Genomic DNA, 20994 nt, shown 5'->3' with positions numbered 1-20994 from the left:
CAAAATGTTGCCGAAAACAAATTGCTCGTGTGACTGGGAATGAAAGATGAAAAGATAATTTCCAATGTCTCCGTTTGTAAATCGGCACTAATTTGCTGCCATTTTAAAGGTAGCTTCATATTGGCGTAAAATTATTGTAATCGATTGTCACAATCTTCTATTAACACCAATTTCTTATAACTCAGCAAGTTCTGCTTCATGCCAGGTCTGGACTATATGGTGGATGCATTAAAACTTCCCAATCAAGCTCCCGCGGTTTTTTGGCGAGTCTCTATAGACGTTTGTGGCCTTGCGTTGTCCTGATGGAACACACCACCTCTTCTGTTGGCCAATTCTGGTCAATCGCTAGCCTCAAACCGTCCTGTTGTTGACAGTAGAAATCTGAATTTACTGTTTGGCCATATGGAAGCAACTCATAATAAATGAATCCTTTAAAGCCCTATCAAATACACAGCAGAACCTTCTTAGCCGTTAGTCCTGGTTTGGGTACCATTCGAGCTGCTTCATCGCGCTTTAACCACAATCGTTTTCGTACAATATTGCGTATGTAACCCATTTATCAGCCCCAGTCGCCATTCGTTGAAGAAGTGGGTCGATTCCATTCCGTTTGGCCAAGGCTTAAACAGAAATGCGGTCCACAGCAAAAAACTTTTTTAGTGTGATATGTCACCTTGACAACGAGCATACACTTTAAATTGTTTGATCGACACTTTACGAAATATTGATCACTACAGCCATCTACCGAGAAAATAATGTATTTCTTTTGCCCCAAACAATATATTTATAAATTGGTATGCAGACATGTCTGTTAAAAATCTGAAATTATTTTTATTGCTGTGCAAATTAAAAATTTACAAGAAAACCACCAACTCAATCCAGATTTTATACCGACACTCTAAGATTGTTTTAGAAAATGTCATAAATGGGAAAACGCCCACCACAATACAGCCGCAATTACCTATAATAGGGCGTACCACTGCCTATTTCTCAAAATTTTTCTTTCGCCTATATTAAGTTTTCTCGAATCGTTGTACGTATTCGTACAAGGTCATCCTGCAGGACCTCTTTGTAGTTACTCCTACTCATCACAGCCTTGAAGGCAATTAGCGACTAATACCAAGAATTTTATGAAAATTAATATGTTGACTAAATACCTTTTTCTTATATGAAATTACAAATCAGGTAAACCAATTTTACGATTCTGCAGCTAATGACTAGTTTTGTTATCGAACACACCTATTGTTCGCGCTGTTCGCGCCTTGTACACCAATTGCTTGTTGTCGTTTACCACACTGAACGTACTTCACGTGGACGTCGTACAACAAAAAACAGCTGACTTTCGATATCATCATACAGTGAATTGGAAAACTTTTAGACGCGTTAATGTACATCTGTGATTGCATGCTCTAAGTTTTGTTGGTGTGAAAAAATTTAATTTGTTTAAAGTGTCAAATTACGCATACGTTGGGACTAATCGCAAAGATTTGTATGCATAAAGTAGGATATGGATCAGGTTGCCCACGTAGAAGCGTGCCGCCTTTGTGCAAATTTCTATGTGACCGGCGCTGATGTAGAATTTATCCATCTCTTTGAGCCGCTAACAGGACTTGAGGATCAATTAGATTTTGTGCATAAGCAATCGGTGGCATGGCAATTACATGTGAGTTTTGATTGATATTCAGCTCATTTTGATTTCACAATATGCTGTAATAATAAAAAATATTTTTTATACTGCGTAGATATCGGCCGACGACAGTTTGCCGCAACGTATTTGTGCCAATTGCTTTGCACAATTCTGCAACATACAGACATTCCGTCAGCAATGCTTATTAGCAGAACAAAAATTGTTGGAATCATTTGTGGGCGTTAGTTTGGCTGAAAATGGTCCAACTGCTAAAGGCAGCAAACAGACGGGGCCGATGTCGCAAGTGGCGAACGGCACCGCTGGGTTGTCGAATGACAATGAGCTATTGAACGGGTTAAAAATCGCTGCACCAGTCTCAAGCGCTGATCTGATGGCAACCTTGGATGGCCTACAACCACCGACAACCAGCGCCGATGTCATAGCCAGTTTGGACGGTCTGCAACTGCCCGCCAGTGTAGCAGAAACCCTCTCCATACTCACGCAAGAGTTGACCACAATGCAAAATGGCACTTTGCTGGATACCAGCGCCAACTCGATCACGACACATGCTACCATGGACACCAAGACGGAGGAGACGAATGTGTTGCAATTGCCAGCGGCTTCAACAACGCAAAATATTTACTATGCGCAGCATACCCCTATTACAACAGTAGCGGCAGGAACAAATAAAACAGCAACTATGATGACAAACGCACACGCAAAAAGTGTTGGAACAGCGAAGGGTGAGAAGGCGGATATTGATTTAGAAGATATGTTGCAAGGCAGCATAATACCGAAACATTCGAGATCAAATAATTTGCAACAAGAAATGTATGAAGAGGTGAAGGAAGAACAGCATTTCAGCAGGGAAGAAACTCAACAAAGTTTTTCCTCGTTCGAAGGCATGGTAGATGAGGGTGAGTAACATAAATAAATAACAATAATGTACATGTAAATTTTGCACTAAGCATTACTCCTAATTTCAACCCCAGATATGGACTGTATTTCATGCTCTGATCAGGACGAATATAATGAAATGGAAGACTTCGAACCTGATGCGGATGCAGTATCACCAACACGTGTCTCGCGCAATTCATTTACCTGTCAATACTGTTATTGCCCGAATTCCGGTTCTATCGATCATTTAGTATTTGACAGTTCCGACGCGTTATCGCAGCATTTCTTTGACGTGCATGATCCAAATTTGCCCTACACTTGTCCGTACTGCCCACAGAAATATTGTTCCGCCAGGCAACGCGACTATCACGTTCGCCTTATGCATCCGACTGCATCGAAGGCAGACCAATGCGAATATTGCAAAAGGATATTGCGCAGTCCAAAGGAGTTACATGAGTTGAGCTGTCAATATGTAGGCGATTGGCGTTGTGACATATGTGACCAATGCTTCTACCACGTGCCACTGAGTCGCCTCCGCACACATCAGCGCCGTCATACCACCAAAAACCAGCTAAAATGCCGTGTATGCGGACGCGTTTTTATACGACGCGCCAATCTAGAGGCACATGAGCGTATGCATCGGCCACGGGACAGCTTCACAATACACTGTGATCAATGCCAAGAAGGTTTTTGTAAGATGGAATACAAATTCAAAAAAAAATTCATAACTCATTCTATTTACAGTATTTTCAAACGATTACGAGCTACGTCGTCATAAGTATCAGACACACAATGGCGCTTTGCCAGTACGTTGCGAATACTGTCACAAAGGCTTTGTTAGCATGGCCTTCCTCAGTCGGCATACACAACACTTCCATCCGGATAAGATAGACGGTAATCATCTTGGTGCCGCCACTACTTGCACTAATTGCGGTTGTGCGTTCACTTCACTGCATAAGCTGCGCATGCACGTACAACGGCCGCGTGACGAAAATGGACGTTGCATTGAAATTATGCGTGAAGCCGTGTCAAACCAAGATCGAACACGTCAATTGCGCCGGCCAAGACTGCATGCTTGTGCGCATTGTAATAAACGCTTTACAACGCGTGCGGCTCTCGAAAGGCATACGAGTACGCATGAGACGACCTCGTACAGCTGCAGTGCATGTTCTACACGCTTTGAGAATGCCAACGAACTGAAGCGGCACATTATGCAGATGCACGCCAAACCACGCTACCTAAAGTGTGATATGTGTGAGAAACGTTTCTGCTATATGCGCGAACTGCAACAGCATCAGAAAGTGCACGCTGAGGGTGAGCGAAAATTAGTCTCATATCTAAGTTAATTGCCCCTCCGTTGGATACATTTTTCAAAACCTTCGGTAGGGCAACCGGGTCTGGCCGTTCGTTCGTCCTGTTCGAGGATCCATAAATCGGTAGAAAATTAAATTTTAGGAAGCTACCTGGAAGGTCAAGTGGTTAGCTGCAATAGAAATATTTTAAATTGACGTTCGAAGTCGATAAAGTCAGTCTGGCCAGGCCCGGATGCCCTACGGAGGGTTAAATTGGTAGTATATTTTTCTTTGGCACAATAGTCGGTTCCGCGTTGATGGACCGACTCAGATTTATATCCGTCCTAGGACTGTCACACCAGTGGCATTTCCCGTACTTAGAGGGTTTTCCAATAAGAGGTGTTATTTTGATATTCAAAGAAAAATGCTAGTTTTTAATGTAAATCGGATGTTTATTTCATTATAAAGAGGAAGGTATGCCGTTAATAGTGGAAAATAGCAGCAGGTAAATGACCACCGCGACCGCGCTTACAGTTCAATATCCTTTTCATGAAATTTTCCATAATCGAATTGCAAAGTGGCTGCCCTATGCCCTTGATAGCCTCACGAATTCCATCTTTGCGGTCTTGAATCGACCCTGGGCTGTTGGCGTAGACCTTCTCTTTCACGTGGCCCCAAAGAAAAAAGTCAAAAGGTGTTAAATCACAAGATCTCGGGGGCCAATTGTGATCACCTCTTCGAGTGATAACACGGTCCGCAAACTTTTCCCGTAAAAGATCAATGGTTTCGTTGCTTGTGTGGCACGTAACACCGACTTGTTTAAAATAAACGTTGTCCAGATCAATACCTTCCAATTCCGGCCATAAAAAATCTTTAATCATCTCTCGATAGCGCAGTGCCATTCCAAATAACACCTGTTATTGGAAAACCCTTTATATGGGGAATGTTTGTGCTGTTCAAATAACAACAACAACAGCAAGTGGTATTTTATTATATATAATTATTATACAAACTGAAAGTAGTATATTTTGTTTATCAATATGACGAATGTTTGTGTTGTTATAACAACAACAACAAGTATTATATTTTGTTTATCAATAGTTTTGGTTGTAATTTAAAATAAAAAATAGTTTAAAAAACTAAAAAACACGCTTTTATTGCCAATCGAACTAAAAACTATAAAATAAATTTTAATGACAAAGAGACCTATAATTGAATTATTCTATTTGTATCTTAATTTTTGTTATAATTCTGTTTTGAGGTAGTTGACTATGACTGATCGTTCGATTTGCTATTACTTCATTATAGGTCTCTTTGTCATTAAAATTTATTTTATAGTTTTTAGTTCGATTGGCAATAAAAGCGTGTTTTTTAGTTTTTTTAAACTATTTTTTATTTTCTACTTTTTAGTTCGATTAGCAAAAAAACGTGGTTTTTAGTTTTTTTTTTTTAAACTATTTTTTATTATGAATGAAAATTATTGTCATCATTGCAGTCAGTGAATTAATGATTCGATATATTCGTGTTATATTTAATTCCTTTCTTATCGACTGTGAGTCTAAAGCAATGCAGTTATCGGCCGTGATATGGAAGTAATCGGGATGAAGAACTTATTTCGTGGCCTGAGAAACGGCTACCCCACTCCATTGGCCAGTTTTTTGGATTTTCGTGGTGTGGTGCACTATGAATTCCTTCCACCTGGCCAAACTGTTAATAAGGAATATTATTTGAGCGTTATGCGTCGTTTACGTGAAGCAATTCATCTAAAACGACCAGAATTATGGGCCAACAACTCTTGGTTTTTGCATCACGATAATGCACCGTCTCGCACTCGTTCTTCGTGACCATTTCGCCAAAAATTCCACGCATATCGTTTCGCAACCACCGTATTCGCCTGATTTGGCTCCGTGTGACTTCTGGCTATTCCCAAAACTCAAGAGACCACTCCGGGGAATGAGTTTCGAGTCGATTGAGGAGATAAAAGCTGAATCGAAGAAGGTGCTGATGGCTATACCGGAAATGGACTATTTGGCATGTTTCGGGGATTGGAAAAATCGTTGGCATAAGTGTATTTCATCGAGAGGGGATTATTTTGAAGGGGATGAAATTGATTTACAAGAATAAATAAAGATTTTTCATTTTACAACCAAATTCACCTTACTTTTTGCCCACAGGTAAAAAAAGAAAATATTAATCCTGGCAATCCTAATGAGGATAATGGAAAACTTTTATCAAATTATTGCATTGTCATCGGTCCTTGATAGGTGTGCAAAATTCCAAGTCGATCAGATTTTTAGAAGCCAGTGAAAATTAAGCTCAAAGATTCCGTTACATGCATACATACATACATGCATACAACCCGACCTAATAAAAGTGTGTTAATATACCACAACTTGGTTTTTCCGAAGAGCAGTACTTGGAATTTTTTTCTCGATATATGGCAAAATGAAATTCCCTACTTCGAAAATTCGAACTTCCTATATTATTCGAAACTTCGAAATTTATATTTATTATTAATTTTTTTAATATGTAATATAATTTATTCAATTTATTTTTAATATGTAAATTTCAAGCGGGTTTTTTGTTGTTGCCATAAACAAATTTGTTTCAAAGGCTTGGAACGTAATACATGTATCCGAAAGTGTCGTATAAACAAAATGAATTAATGAAAACATTTTGTATTCTCCCCATCCCCATACAGCACCAGAAAACAACCTTTCCTGTCCCGTACTCAATTGCGGTTTCAAATCATCAAGCACGAAAGAAGCTCACGATCATGCATTTGTCAAGCATAAACTGATCGCTTGTGAGTTTTGCGACTGTCTCTTCACACGCAATCGTCTGACAAGTGAGTCATCTATATCTGTATTTATCTGAGTTTATTCATGCCCTCTTTCCCACTGTACATCTGCTTTCAGCTCATCTACATACTGTGCATGCCGCAGAAGTAGCAACGGAAGAACCGAACAATAACAATAACAACAACAGCACAAGTCAAACTAACGCGCTAGATTCACAAACGGAAGATTCTTTGGCGGTGGCGAGCATACTCGACGCTGATGCCCAAATGAATAACAATGACATAATGGTCTCATTCGAAGATAGCGCCATAAATGGTGGCGAGAAGGTGCGCGTGGAGCTGGTGCAGCAGCACACGCCCAGTGTTGGTAATTTGGTGTTGCAAGAGCAAACGTCTAACACCTTTAAACCACTCATTCCAACGGCCGATGAAATGGATCAGAATTTCCTGATGAACGCTTTGCTCGATCCGGATCATGAAATCATAGTCACATGATAGACTGGTGACGTACATAGTTTAATTTTTTGACTAGCATAACATTTTTATGTTCATACTGCTGTTCTATTAATTCCATGTGCTGCATATTTTTTTCAAAATTGTATTTCTAGCGAATTTGCGTGAAAAATGTGACCTTAAAGTGAAAATCGCAATGGCAATTTTTAGATTTCTAAAATATATTTTTTTTACAAACTATTTTTTACCGCCACAAAAACAAGCATTGAATTTTAAAATTCTTATTGAATTGGATTGAACTATAGATTTAAATAAAATAAAAATTTATTATTTTTAGTGTTGGAACTGAAACTAGAAACAAGCGCGTTGAGGAAATAAAACTGTTTACTATTTCCGAAAAAAGTGTTGAAACAAAAATTTGATAAACGACAAGTGGCAGAAAGAGGGACAATTGTGCGTAACTTTTTTTCTCAACGTCCGCTTTAAATAGGCTGCTCATTAATCATCACATCACATTTGGTGCCAACTAAGAGAACTGATTTTTCGCTCTCGAAGCTTAAAGATGTGAAAAAAATGAATGTTTGAAAATGAAAAAAAAACTAGTTGTGGGTTGCAAAAAATTATTTCAAAAACTAAGCAAATGATTTATTTGTTGCATAAAAACGAATATATGTAGAGGAATGTGAAGAATATATAGCGAATTTTTAGTAAAACTTGAAAATAACAGATTCCAAATTTTTAGTCATGCTTTAAGTTGTGTCGTGCGGCACGTTAACAATGGGAACGTACATATAAATCACAAGTGTTTCTATGTTGAAACTGGCATTTCGTGCGCCTACTTTACCTTGCGATGGTGTATAAATATTTATTGGAAGAAATGCAGAAACTAGCAAAAAAGCCACTAAATTTGCTGTAAACATATAGATTTAAGGTTTTTCAACATTCGCTAATTTTCTTTCCAATCAAGGGAAATCCTTAAGTATGTTAGAGTTGCAAGAAGAATAAATATTTTTCATAAATTATTAAATATTTCGCTCCCAGTTTTAATGTACATATGTATGCGAAAACTAAGTTCGAGCGTGCACCATTCGCGCATATGCACTTAATGTTGGCTACTTTGATTATATCAGGTCTGCAAAAGTGTATCCCGTGCCGAAGTTAAATTCATATAAAATGAGGAAAATTGAAAATATTAATTTTAACAGTTACAAATTGCGAATTACGTGCTTTACGCAGTTCAAAATTTATGTTCGAAATTTCGAACATTTTTCGAAAATCAAATAAAAAACAAATTCAATAAATAATCAAACTGGAACCAACTTTTAAAATTCTAACTTAAAATTTCAGCACGCTCGAAATTTCGCAAATTTTTGTAAATTCAAATAAATAACAAATTTGAAAAATAATCAAACTGGAAACAACTCTTTGAAACTACTTCAAAAATTCGAACAATTCTTTTAAAGCACTTCGAAAATTCGAACTTAAAATTCCAGCGTGTTCGAAATTTCGCACATTTTTCTAAAACCAAATAAAAAACAAATTAAAAAAATAATCAAGCTGAAAAAACTCTTCGCAACTACTTCGAAAATTCGAACTTATAATTTTTCAATGTTCGTTTTTTCGCTTATTTTCTAAAATCAAATAAAAAACAAATTAAAAAAATAATCACACTGGAAAAAAATCTTCGAAACTACTTCGAAAATTCGAACTTATAATATTTGTATGTTCGAAATTTTGCGCATTTTTCGAAAATCCATTAAAAAGCAATTAAAAAAATAATCCAAGTTGGAAAAACTCTTCGCAAGTACTTCGAAAAATCGAACTTTTGCAACGCATATCAAATTTCTATTGTACAAAAAATTTCATTTTCCAATTGTTGCCATAATTACAGTTCACTGTAATGCATTTTCGGACTACTTATGTTTCTATAAATGAATAATAATATAGTTTTATAAAAATACAAAAATGTATGTGTGTATGTCAAATTAAGTTAAGTCTATATTTTTTTAGTGCGCCTCATACATACATATATATGTAGCTGTTAGTTTGAAGGCAGTTGAGCGAACACAGTTGACAAGAGCAAAAGTTCTCTTTAAAACCGATTTTGTTGCTATGCTTATACAAATCTTACTAGTATGCATCTCTATCTATTTTTTAATTTTTTTTTTTTACTATTTACTGTTTATTCGCACATTAGTTCCCTTCAAAATATGAATTTTTAAAAATTTAGCTCCAAAAATGGGCTGCACTCTTAGCTACAATTTATCACAAATTACTTATTTTTGTAGTTGCTGGCATTTTGGATAATACAAAAGCCTAAAAGTAATATGGCCGAACCATCCAAAAATTCGGCGCTGTTTGGTTACAATTTTTTTTAGAAAAAGCTAGTAGAAATAAGCAAAATTAAGCAAATAAAAAATGTGCTCTAAGAATACTGTAAAACAATTACACTTTAGTTTAAAAATGTTCTAGAAATCATATAATTAAAAAATAATGTAAAATCGTCTTCTATTTTTCTATGAATTTTGTAATTGTAACTTGTAATATCGCGCTTTCTCGGTTAATTCCAATTTGATTCCAGGGCGGAAAAGTTGCATAAATATAAGAAAAAATTTAATAACAAATATTAATTTATCAACAACATAAGCCGAAAAAAATGTTCTACGTAAATATACAAGTAAACTGGAATTATCTGTAGCTTAGAAAGTGAACTGTGTAATTATAATAAAATTATTTCAATAATTCCTACGTAAATAAAATACTTGCGTACAATTCTATATTTATGCCTAATTAACATACATACAAACACAAATGCATTCACATTTAACACAAAAATATATTCCTTAAATTTATAGCAAATTGATAAATGCAAAGGAAAAATGCGAGTATTCGCACTGAAAGTAAAGTAAATTGTAATACGATATTTTATACGAAGACAAATTCCTTAATAAAGGCATACCAAAATGAATGCAGAGGATAGATAAACACAGAATGTGGGAACTACATCGAAACGGGTTGAACTCCACTATGAATGCGGAACTTTTTTTCGACCTAAACAAACTTGCAATATTATATTTATATATTTGAACGTGTGTATATATGTACATATATGTATTTAAGTGCATTAGGGTTGGCCCGTTCTTTCTGCACAACCGGATAATATAAAGAATGTTACTGACAGCAAAAATACCCAGAAGTTCTTGAGCCGAATTCGAAATATTGTGAAAAGCCTGGCAAGAAACTAAAGCGGATAGTAAAACATGTTTTTGGAGCTGAAATTGCTATTTGAAATTTAAGTAACACCCTCTCAAACACTCAGACATTGTATTCGAAGCTCTCGAAAGTAAAAGGGTTGATAATCAAGGAGGAGAGGAGAGAAGTAACAGAAAGAAAGAGATAGGATAAAATAGAGACATAGACAGAGACGAGATAGCTAATCCTGTGACAACTTACATATTTTTTGGCAAATCTGAAAATATCCTCCACTTTGAGAGATCGAATATTACTCATTCTCAAAGGCAGGCCCTTACAGAGAAAATGCTCAGCTCTGCCCTGCTCCTCTAAGCAAAACAGGCAAACCGGATCCTCAATGATTCCTATGTTGGTCATATGCTGACCACATGGGTTGTGTCCCGTAGTAATACCGACCATCAACCGAACGTCTTTTCTACCAAGTTTTAGAAGAAAGTTCGACAGCTTTCTGTTCGGGCTTGCGTTCTAGACTGAACCATCGCTTGTTATGTAACTTGCATACACAATTGCTGATGCAATTTATGATTTCTGTGGTCCCTGTGGGGCAAATTCATGTTTGTTGGCACTAATTCATATACTAATTATTATTACTCTGTGGACTATATTTTGTCAAAATATATCAAATAACAAAATGGTCAAATAATCCTTCGACATGAACGACATTTTTCGCACTTAAGCCACGCAATCCGCTTTTGATTTGACAATTTGTCAATTGCACCGGATCGGTTAGACGGTTTGGTCAGTTTCACACTCACTTTAAATTTTTCCACAGTACATAAAAAACTGTAACTAAACGATTGGTTATTAAATCACGATAAGGTCTTTAAGGGTACCGTGGAAGGGCAATTCAAGGGCGTGCAATTCCTGAAATTAGTTCTGGTTGCGTGAAATTAATTTTATATAACGAGCTATTAAAAAAAGTTTTGTGTTTGTTGTTGTAATAGCGTGAAAAAAATGTCCAAACATATTTGAGCGGCCCTATTGGAGTGCTTTGCTGAATATTCATTTAGCTTAAAGCGACTTTTGCAAACCCTCTTTCTTTTAATGATAAATTCTTGATTTCTTCGGGAAATTCAACAATTTTATTTATTAATTTGTGAGTTGTAGATTTTGGAATGTTTCACTTTTTTTCGTATACATTTATAAAAAATACTTTGTCTCATAGAAATGCGCCCACCCTAATGTAGTGTATGTATGTATAAAAATAATGTTTTTAATGCTAAAATAAAGAACAGCAACTGCTTATTGACGTAGTACTTTTTAATCATCATTCAAACGGATCTACATTTCATCAACAACGCGAAACTAATTATTAAACCATAAAAAAGTTTGAGCAGAGAAGCGACGGCATCACTGCGCTCAGTAGGCGGCGACTGCCTAGAATAACACTGTGGAACAAATTCAGGTTAGCAAAAATTAGGTCCACTCTGAGAGTGGCGGGTGAAAATAGAGGCGAAATTAGAAGACCCGTATCACGCCGTTTTTTTATGTTAGTTCGAATTTTTTTTTAATCGGCCTTCGAAGTTTGCAGTCAAATGCCGATTTTCAGTATATTGTTTCATAAGTACCACAAAAATTTTCGAAATCAATTTTTTCAAAAATTGTAATTGTTGCACAGGTCTCTAGCAATAATTTGGCTTTTACAGATTGAAAAAATATCAATTAGTCGACGAGTTATAGCCAAAAAACCATATAAACAATTTTGCTCCGATTTCGAACTTCGAAGGCCGATTAAAAAAAAATTCGAACTAACATAAAAAAACGGCGCGATACGGGTCTTCTAATTTCGCCTCTATTTTCACCCGCCACTCTCAGAATGGACCTAATTTTTGCTAACCTGAATTTGTTCCACAGTGTAATTTAACAATAATTCAGCTGGGGTCCAAAGTGCGGGCAAGCGCCAGCCGAGTAACATATGCCGCTGTAGGGAAAATGAAAAAAGTCAACAAAAATTTCGCCGGGAGTTAAGCAACTACATAGTGACAGAAGATATTGTGTGCATAACAACAGCAACAACAAAAAATCACAAATATATAGCGTGCCAAGAGACAATGTGCAAGGTGACTAGTATCCATTCATGAGTTGTTAGGGGTGTGGTCAGTGGCAAGGTAATCGGCAGAGGGTCTATGAGTAAACAAACAACTTAAAATATGTGAATATATAATTGGAAATGCTAGGAAGAAAATTAGTAAATTGGTACTGCATACATACAGACATGCACATACATCTGTGGTTAGTAGTTAGTAATACGTTATTAAAGTATTTTTTTTAACAATGAAATTATTTCAAATATTTACTACTTTTAAAGAAATAGAAAAAGTAAATGAAGTATAATAGAAAGAATAACAAAATAAAATTAAATAGAGAAAAAAAAATAGAATAAAATATGAATGGTTAAAAAAAACAGAAAAAGGTAAAAATTAAAAAAGGCTTAAAAGTAGAAAAATATAAGTAAAATGAAATGAAATATAAAAGTTACAAACAAAAAATTGAAAAACATAAAAAAATGGAATTAAATAAAATAGAATAAATTATTAAAAATTAAAAGAGTAAAAATCAAAAAAAGAATACGACAAGAAAAAGGGAAATGAAAAAATAAAATATAGTAATTTACGAGCCAGAAAAAAATTAAATTCAAAAAAGCAACGTAAAGTGAAACAAACAAAAATAACAAAATAAAATAAAATAAAGAAAAAAACATAGAACAAAAAATGAATGGTTGAAGGCACAAATTTAAAGAACATAAAAAAGTAAAAACTAAAAAATGAATAAAAATGAAAATGAAAAAACATAAATGAAATAAAACAAAATAAATAGTTTACGAAACAGAAAAAAATTGAAAACTTAATAAAAAAACGTAAAATGAAATTAACTAAATTAAAAAAAACTAGGATAAATTATAAAAAGAGCATAAATATTATATAAACAGAAAAAGGTAAAAATTAAATAAGAAATAAAAATAGAAAAAATTAAAAGAATTAAATATAATATAATAGTTTACGAACCAAATAAATAAAAAAATCAATAAAAAATTTAACTGAAACAGAAAAAAACAAAATTAAATAAAACGCAGTAAAATAATATAGAATAATACATGAATCGATAAAGATACAGAGAAAATAAAAATTAAAAGGACATAAAAATAAAATAAAATGGAAGGAAAGAAAAGAAAATAAAATATAATAGTTAAAAAACAGAAAAAAATTAAAATAAAATAGAATGAATTATGAATCCTTGAATGCACTCGTTTAAAATAGAAAAAGTTAAAAAAAATTAAAATACATTAGCTTACGATCCCGAAAAAATTAAAAAAAAAAATTAAACAAAAAAATCGTAAAATGAAGAAGGAACAATTAAAAAATAAAATAAAGCAAAATAAAATATAAATCGTAAAAGGTACAAGTTTTAAAAACAGAGAAAGAAAAGAATTAAAAAGGGCAGAAAAACAGAAAAAAAGTAAATAAATAAAACGAAATGGCACAAATAACAAAGTAAAATATATAATAATAAATAATAAAATATATAAAAAATAGAATAAAATACTACATAAAGAACAGTAAAAGGTAGAAAGCATTAAAAAGAATACAAAATATTATAATAAAATAATTAAATAAAAAACTATTAAAATAAAATAAAAATAATATTAACTAAAATATATTAATTAAATAAAAAACTCAATAAAATAATAAAATAAAATGAAAAAATAATATTAAATAAAATAACTAAATAAAAAAACCAGTAAACAATTAAATGAAATAAAAAAATAATATTGAATAAAATAATTAAATAAAGAAACAATAATATAAAAAAAAATAAAAAATAATATTGAATTAAATAAAAAAAATAAAATAATTACAATTTTTTTCACTTCATTTCTAATTATTTTTCCTACTTGTCTGTACAGAAAAAAAATATAAAACCAATATTTAAACAAAAAAAATAATATTAAATCAAATAGCTAAAAAAAAAACCAATAAAATAATACACTAAAGTAAAAAAAATATTAAATAAAATAATAAAATAAAATGAAAAAATAATATTAAATAAAATAACTAAATAAAAAAATAATATTAAATTAACTAATCCCCTTTGGTTGGGCACCTATTGCGGCGCGTCCCAGGTGGTGGATAGGGTACGCCACAGTTATCTTCTGTGGTTAAGTAGGCCATAGCCTCGGTAAAAGCCTACTCGCGAACCAGCCTAGTTCTCGTCAACCAACAACTATGGTAGGGGGAACAACATGTAGTGCAGTGTTACTGCACGCGTGCCGTAACTGCCATAATTGCTGGCAGTGACCCATATCCACCTGTGCAGATACTGCGAGGACGAAGATGAAGAAGTATCGAGTAGACATTTGCTGTGCAGTTGTCCCGGTCTAGCCAGAAGTCGCCTCGCTCTTCTTGGCTCTCCAACAATTGACAATCTTTCAGTACTCTCGAGCCTGAAAATCGAATCTCTCATCAAATTCTCGAAACGAATTAATATCTTTGACCAAAATCCACAATAAAAATCTCGGTTAGGTGGGGAAATCATGTAACATAATGAGCTCTAGGGCAACACAACGGACCCAACTTGCGGTCTATGTGGCACTCCGATGCGGGGTCACCCTTAAACCAACCAACCCAACCCATATCCACTTCGGTGGATGGCGAGAAGCCACTCGTATTAGTAGGTCATGTCTCTGCTAATACGAATGGAATAAACATGGACTCACGGGGAGAAGGCCACTTCCTTATATCAAAGGCTACCAATCCAAGGTGGAACAGCACACGCCGAGGGATGCATGGCTTAGGGTGAGCTAAGTCGCTAGTATGCGGACTCTGGGGCACCTGTCGCACCCCAGTTTAAACTCGACTTACCACGGCATAGGGCTCTGGCGTGGCGAACCCCATTATTTCCCTACTAACATCTCTGGTTACGACTGCTGACTCGTCAGCTGAGTGACCGCCCCGCAAAAAAATGAATAAAACTAATACAAAACAAACAACACAACAAAAAATTCCTTCCCGACGCGGAAGACCTGTTGGCTCCACCAAACTTATGGCGGGGTCAAAAACCACCCCTTCGGTGTCGAAAGTGCTCACTAAGAGCAAAACCGTCAAAGAGACACCACCGCATTCTCTTGTGGCTTCTTCCTCCAAAACCGATTCGGCTGCGGAGAAACAATCAATAATCAAAACTGTTTTGCCAGAAACTGGGAAAACTAATCGGACAGAAGTCTCCAAAAAACCTGTCCCTCCTCATCTCCGTCGATATAGAGACAAAAGACGCGCCACTTTCCTTATGGAAAAGCTCGGCAAAACCCCTGAGGAGGAGCTGTCCGACCAACAAAAGGCAACTCTCGATTGGGCCCGGGAATTCCTTCGGAAGTATGAGGCGTCCAAAGAAAAACCGAGTGCAGCTAAGCGGCAGCGGTCTTCAGAGGATCCTCATAGCTCCAACGACCCCAAGAAGCACAAAGCTTCCTCTGAGGTCAAAATACGCAAGTTCTGCGAAGTTGCCAGAGATAGTCTGGTCATGGCGGTGGTAGATAAGAGCCACCCTGACGGTTTCATCTCTCCATCAAACTGGAAGATTGTGGAGAGAAAACTTCAGTTGGGATACCTGGACGTTCTGAAACAGAACCCAGGGCCTCCTCCTTTCTGCTCTGACGCGGGATGGTTCCAGGCAAGGGTCAAGTTGATCGCGTGCTCGGATCAACGTTCTGTCAACCTTTACGGCATGGCCCTCGACCGACTCGGCGAGGTATGGCCCGGGGCGAATCTTAAGCTCGTCAATAAGAGCGAAATTCCAAACCAACCACGCGGCAGAGCCAGAATACCTCTAGAGCCATCCGATCCGGAAACTATTCTGGAGCTACTGAAGATCGGAAACCCGAACCTACCCACCGAAAACTGGAGGGTAGTTAAGGTGGAAGAGCCTTCAGGAAACTCCAGGCACATCACGCTGCTCCTGGACCAGGAAAGCGTTAAAGCACTGGACGACCGCAAGGGGATTGTGGCGTTCGGGTTCATCACCACTACCATTTGGACCTATCAGCCGAAAAACCTCCTCGCACCCAGCGAAGAGAGTACGGCGGCCCCCAAGATGGATGTCGATAAGCCTCTCTCACAAGCTTCGACGATTGAGTCCGACTCGGAATCGAACAGCGAACTTGTGGGACACTTATTTAACATTCAACTCGGGGACGAGGATAGACTTCTAGATAGCAGTGATGACGCGAACGACACAGTCATTGAATGTGCGTCTAAAAGTGCTGCAGATTAATCTGCACCACTCTAAGGCTGCCTCGGCAGCCCTCATTCTTCGTCTCTCTGACCTCAGAGAAGACATCATTCTCATCCAAGAACCTTGGATATCAAACAACAAGATATGCGGCCTGAAAGATAGGCACTACACCTTGTTTCAAGGTGAGGCTAACGTTAGATCGCGCTCTTGTATTCTCATTCGAAAACATATTAATGCTTTTCTTCTTCCCTTTAGCAACGCTGACACCACTGCCATAGAGGTTGAAGCTGTCCACGGCCCGATCTGGATTGTGTCGGCTTACATGCCTTACGACGCAGCGGAGGCGCCTCCTCCTGAAGCAGTGAGAAGGCTCGTCAATACGGCGCATCTGAAGCAGAAACGCATCATCATTGGAGCAGACGCTAATGCCCATCATATCGTTTGGGGTAGTACAAATAACAACACACGAGGTGAGCAACTCTTTGACTACATTCTAGCGAATAAGCTTGATATATGTAATAGAGGTGATGTCCCTACGTTTCTTAACTCGTCTAGAAGAGAGGTACTCGATATTACTCTTGCTAGCGAATCATGTACACAACTGGTGCAGGACTGGAGCGTTGATAAACAGCACTCTTTTTCCGACCACCAATATATAACATTCACTTTAAAAGCCGAAACGGCAAAACCCATGAAGTACCTTAACAAAAAACGTATGAATTGGATCAAATATAAAGAACATCTTGCCAATGGACTTCCTGACATCAGGCAGTTTGAAATGGAAAATAAAAACGAAATCGAAAACGCTGTCAACATGATAACGAAGACGTGTCAAAGCGCAGCACGACAATCTTGCCCCCTGACGAAAACAGGAGGTAAGCATAAACCTTTTTGGTGGACTCCAGAAATCTCAGAACTTCGCAATCGAACTCGGAAACTCTTTAACCAATCTAAAATAACAGACGAATGGGAAGAATATCGACAATGTCTCAAAGACTTTAAGAAAGCCGTCAGAAGTGCAAAACGCACATCCTGGCGATCATACACTCAAGAATTAGAGAACACTTCAGAAGTAAGCAGGCTACGCAAGATTCTTGCATCAAACCCAGTCTCTCCCAGTTTTATCATGACTCAAGATGGAACTTGGACTACTTCAACTGACCACACTCTTAGAATACTTCTAGAATCTCACTTTCCAGGCTGTGTTGCCAACCTACCTGCACTTCCCAGTACTCTTCAGAGTAATTATGGGAATAGATCAGATCTAATCAGCTCTAATAGCATCTCTACAGCAATACTAAGCTTTAAAAAATTTAAATCACCAGGTCCTGACAACATCATTCCAGCAGAACTTCAAGAAGGACTGGAAGTTCTACTGCCTTGGTTAACAAGGATCTTTAACAAGTGTTTAAATCTCTCTTACCTCCCGACAATTTGGAAGAAATCGAAGGTAGTATTCATTCCGAAAACGGGGAAGCCTTCACACTGCAAACCAAACGACTTCAGGCCCATTAGCCTAACCTCTTTTTGCTTAAAGGCTTTTGAAAAAGTCTTAGATGAGCAAATCAAAACCCAACTTGATACTAAGTTGATCTCTGAGGCACAACATGCCTACACTAAAGGGAAATCGACTGAAACGGCACTTCATTCACTGGTGCAAACAGTGGAAACTTCCCTTCACAATAAGGAGTACTCTCTTGTCGCATTTATGGACATAGAAGGTGCTTTCAATAATATTGAACCCAACGCTATTTTGTCTGAAATTGCCAAATTGGGTATTAATTACTCCATCCGAAAGATGATCGAACAAATGCTCCAAAATAGAATAATCACTTCAGAGCTTGGGTTAAGCCGCATGAGAATGTACGCCGTCAAAGGCACCCCTCAAGGCGGAGTACTTTCACCCCTTCTCTGGAATCTCGCTGTAAACAGTTTGCTTCGAAATCTCGAAAAAGCAGGCTGCAAGGTTGTAGCCTATGCAGATGATATTGCACTCTGCGTGTCAGGCAAACACCTGAATACCCTCACTGAGCTCATGCAACGCTCAATCAATATTCTGTCAAAATGGTGCACCGAATGCGGACTAAATGCGAATCCAGCAAAGACAGATCTTGTTCTCTTCAATAGGAAACAACAATCTCCTCCACTGCAAACAATAACTTTAAAAGGGGAATCATTACTCCTATCTGATTCAGCTAAATATCTAGGAGTTATTCTAGATAGGAAGTTGAGTTGGAAATTGAACATCGAAAACAGATGTAAAAAAGCTTTCATAGCTCTCTATACTTGTAAGAAAGCTATAGGCAAAACCTGGGGTTTTTCACCTCGGATCATTTATTGGATATACACCTCGATCATCAAACCGATACTCTTCTACGGTGTGGTTGTATGGTGGACAGCACTCGGAAAACGATGCAGAGTAGCCACAATTGATCGAGTCCAAAGAACAGCCTGCCTCCTGATAACAGGATGCTTAAGTACAACACCTACTAAGGCTCTAAATACGTTGCTTCACTTGCTCCCTATCGATCTGGCTGGCAAAGCGATTGCAGCGAAAGCAGCGACACGCATGAATGCTATATCAAAATGGAATAAGTATCTTGGCCATTCAGCCATACTGAACAGGAACACTGTTATCTCTCCCGACATAGACTATCATGTAAGTCTTCCATCACCACCCTTGCTATTCTCCTGTTCACTCCCAACTAGGGAAGAATGGAAGACAAATCTAACCGAAATCGATGGCCCTCTGATTATATATACAGATGGTTCAAAACAAGACGGCAAAGTGGGATTTGGAATCTTTTCCAAATCCCCTCACATCAATCTATCATTTAGATTACCCGACTACTGTAGCGTATTCCAAGCGGAAGTATGCGCTATCTGGTATGCTGCGAAAACTCTCTTAGAAAATAGAATATCACTAGAGGATATCCGCTTTTTCACCGACAGTCAAGCGGCCGTTCGAGCACTCAGCTCCTCTTATACCCACTCAGATGTGGTTCGATCCTGTCTCTTATCTCTTAACGAGATAAGTGTTCAGAATTCTGTCCAAGTTATCTGGATACCGGGTCACAGTGGATTCGAAGGTAACTGCAAAGCTGATGAGCTCGCAAGAGCTGGAGCTGCGCAATCAAATGTTAGTGACTTACCCACAATCCACATTCCGCTCTCAACATGTAAAATGCTCATCGATCGAGAATTTCACAGCATTGCTGATCGGAGGTGGCGAGTGGAAACTACTTGCGTTACGACCAGACAAATCTGGCCATCCTACAATCTGAAACAGACAAAAACCCTTATAAGTCTTTCGAAACACGAACTAAGGCATATAACATCTCTTATCACCGGCCACTGCCTTTTGGGCACTCACGCACGTCGGCTCGGGGTTCTTCAGAACGACCTGTGCAGATACTGCGAGGACGAAGATGAGGAAGTATCGAGCAGACATTTGCTGTGCAGTTGTCCGGGTCTAGCCAGAAGTCGACTCGCTCTTCTAGGCTCTCCAACAATTGACAATCTTTCAGTACTCTCGGACCTGAAAATCGAATCTCTCATCAAATTTTCGAAACGAATTAATATCTTTGATCAAAATCTACAATAAAAATCTCGGTTAGGTGGGGAAATCATTCAAAATAATGAGCTCTAGGGCAACACAACGGACCCAACTTGCGGTCTATGTGGTACTCCGATGCGGGGTCACCCTTAAACCAACCAACCAACCAATTAACTAATTAAATAAAAAAAAAATAAAGTAAAATAAAAAAAATAATATTGAATTAAATAAAAAAATAAAATAATTACAATTTGTTCAGTTGATTTCTAATTATTTTTCCTACTTGTTTGTACAGAAAAAAAATAAAAAAATCAATACAATAATAAAATAAAATAAAAAATAATATTATATTAAATAAAATAATTAAATAAAAAAACAATAATATAAAAAAATAATATTAAATTAAATTAAAAAATTACAATTTTTTCACTTGATTTTTAGCTATTTCTTCCTACTTGTTTGTCAAAAAAAATTTTAGCTGATTTTAAATTTCTCTTACATTTTTTTATACATAAAAAGAAAAAATTATTCATAAAAAATCGGAAAGCTGGAAATGCAGTTAATGTGGATGTCTCTAAATATTTTGTAATATTACTGTTAAGACCTACAATTAATATAAACACAAATGCTTTATAAAAATATAATAAAGTTAGTAATAAAATTTTAAATAAATAAAAATAAAAATTTCTAAATATGAACAAACTTTTAAATAATAATAATAATAACAAATAAAAACAAATTAATAAATACAAAAAGGAAATAAAAATCAATAATTAAAAAAATTAATAAATAAAGCATACAGTCGTAGACAGTCTTCTGAAAAAGTGAATAATTTTTATTTTAAGAGAAGTAATAAATAAATAAATAACTAAAAATGACAACAGCAAATTAC

The 20994-nt window shown here is 36.5% G+C and overlaps 1 protein-coding gene across 2 annotated transcripts; it reads left to right on the top strand.

Annotated features, from left to right (window-relative positions):
* Window positions 1-1334: 1334 nt before the first annotated feature.
* LOC128859047 (zinc finger protein Xfin-like) lies at window positions 1335-9843 on the top strand. Of its 2 annotated transcripts, none has more exons than XM_054095724.1 (6): window positions 1335-1660; window positions 1740-2541; window positions 2617-3207; window positions 3266-3835; window positions 6515-6661; window positions 6732-9843. In XM_054095724.1, exons 1-6 carry the CDS (start codon window positions 1505-1507, stop codon window positions 7106-7108), a joined length of 2643 nt encoding a protein of 880 aa, XP_053951699.1. In that variant the 5' UTR covers window positions 1335-1504; the 3' UTR covers window positions 7109-9843. The 2 variants fall into 2 exon arrangements, with proteins under 2 accessions (XP_053951699.1, XP_053951697.1); XM_054095722.1 differs by having other exon boundaries at window positions 2617-3213.
* Window positions 9844-20994: the final 11151 nt, after the last annotated feature.

Source organism: Anastrepha ludens, chromosome 3 (genome assembly GCF_028408465.1).
Source record: "Anastrepha ludens isolate Willacy chromosome 3, idAnaLude1.1, whole genome shotgun sequence".
NCBI classification, from domain to species: Eukaryota; Metazoa; Arthropoda; class Insecta; order Diptera; family Tephritidae; genus Anastrepha; species Anastrepha ludens.
Note: the sequence above shows the minus strand (reverse complement) of the source record. Positions and strands in the feature narration are given on the sequence as shown.

Coding starts and splice junctions, on each gene's coding strand:
- LOC128859047 (XM_054095722.1), top strand. CDS start 1,505: ATGGATCAGGTTGCCCACGTAGAAGCGTGCCGCCTTTGTGCAAATTTC. Junction 2,542..2,616: donor CGAAGGCATGGTAGATGAGG/GTGAGTAACATA, acceptor TTTCAACCCCAG/ATATGGACTGTATTTCATGC. Junction 3,214..3,265: donor TCAATGCCAAGAAGGTTTTT/GTAAGATGGAAT, acceptor TTCTATTTACAG/TATTTTCAAACGATTACGAG.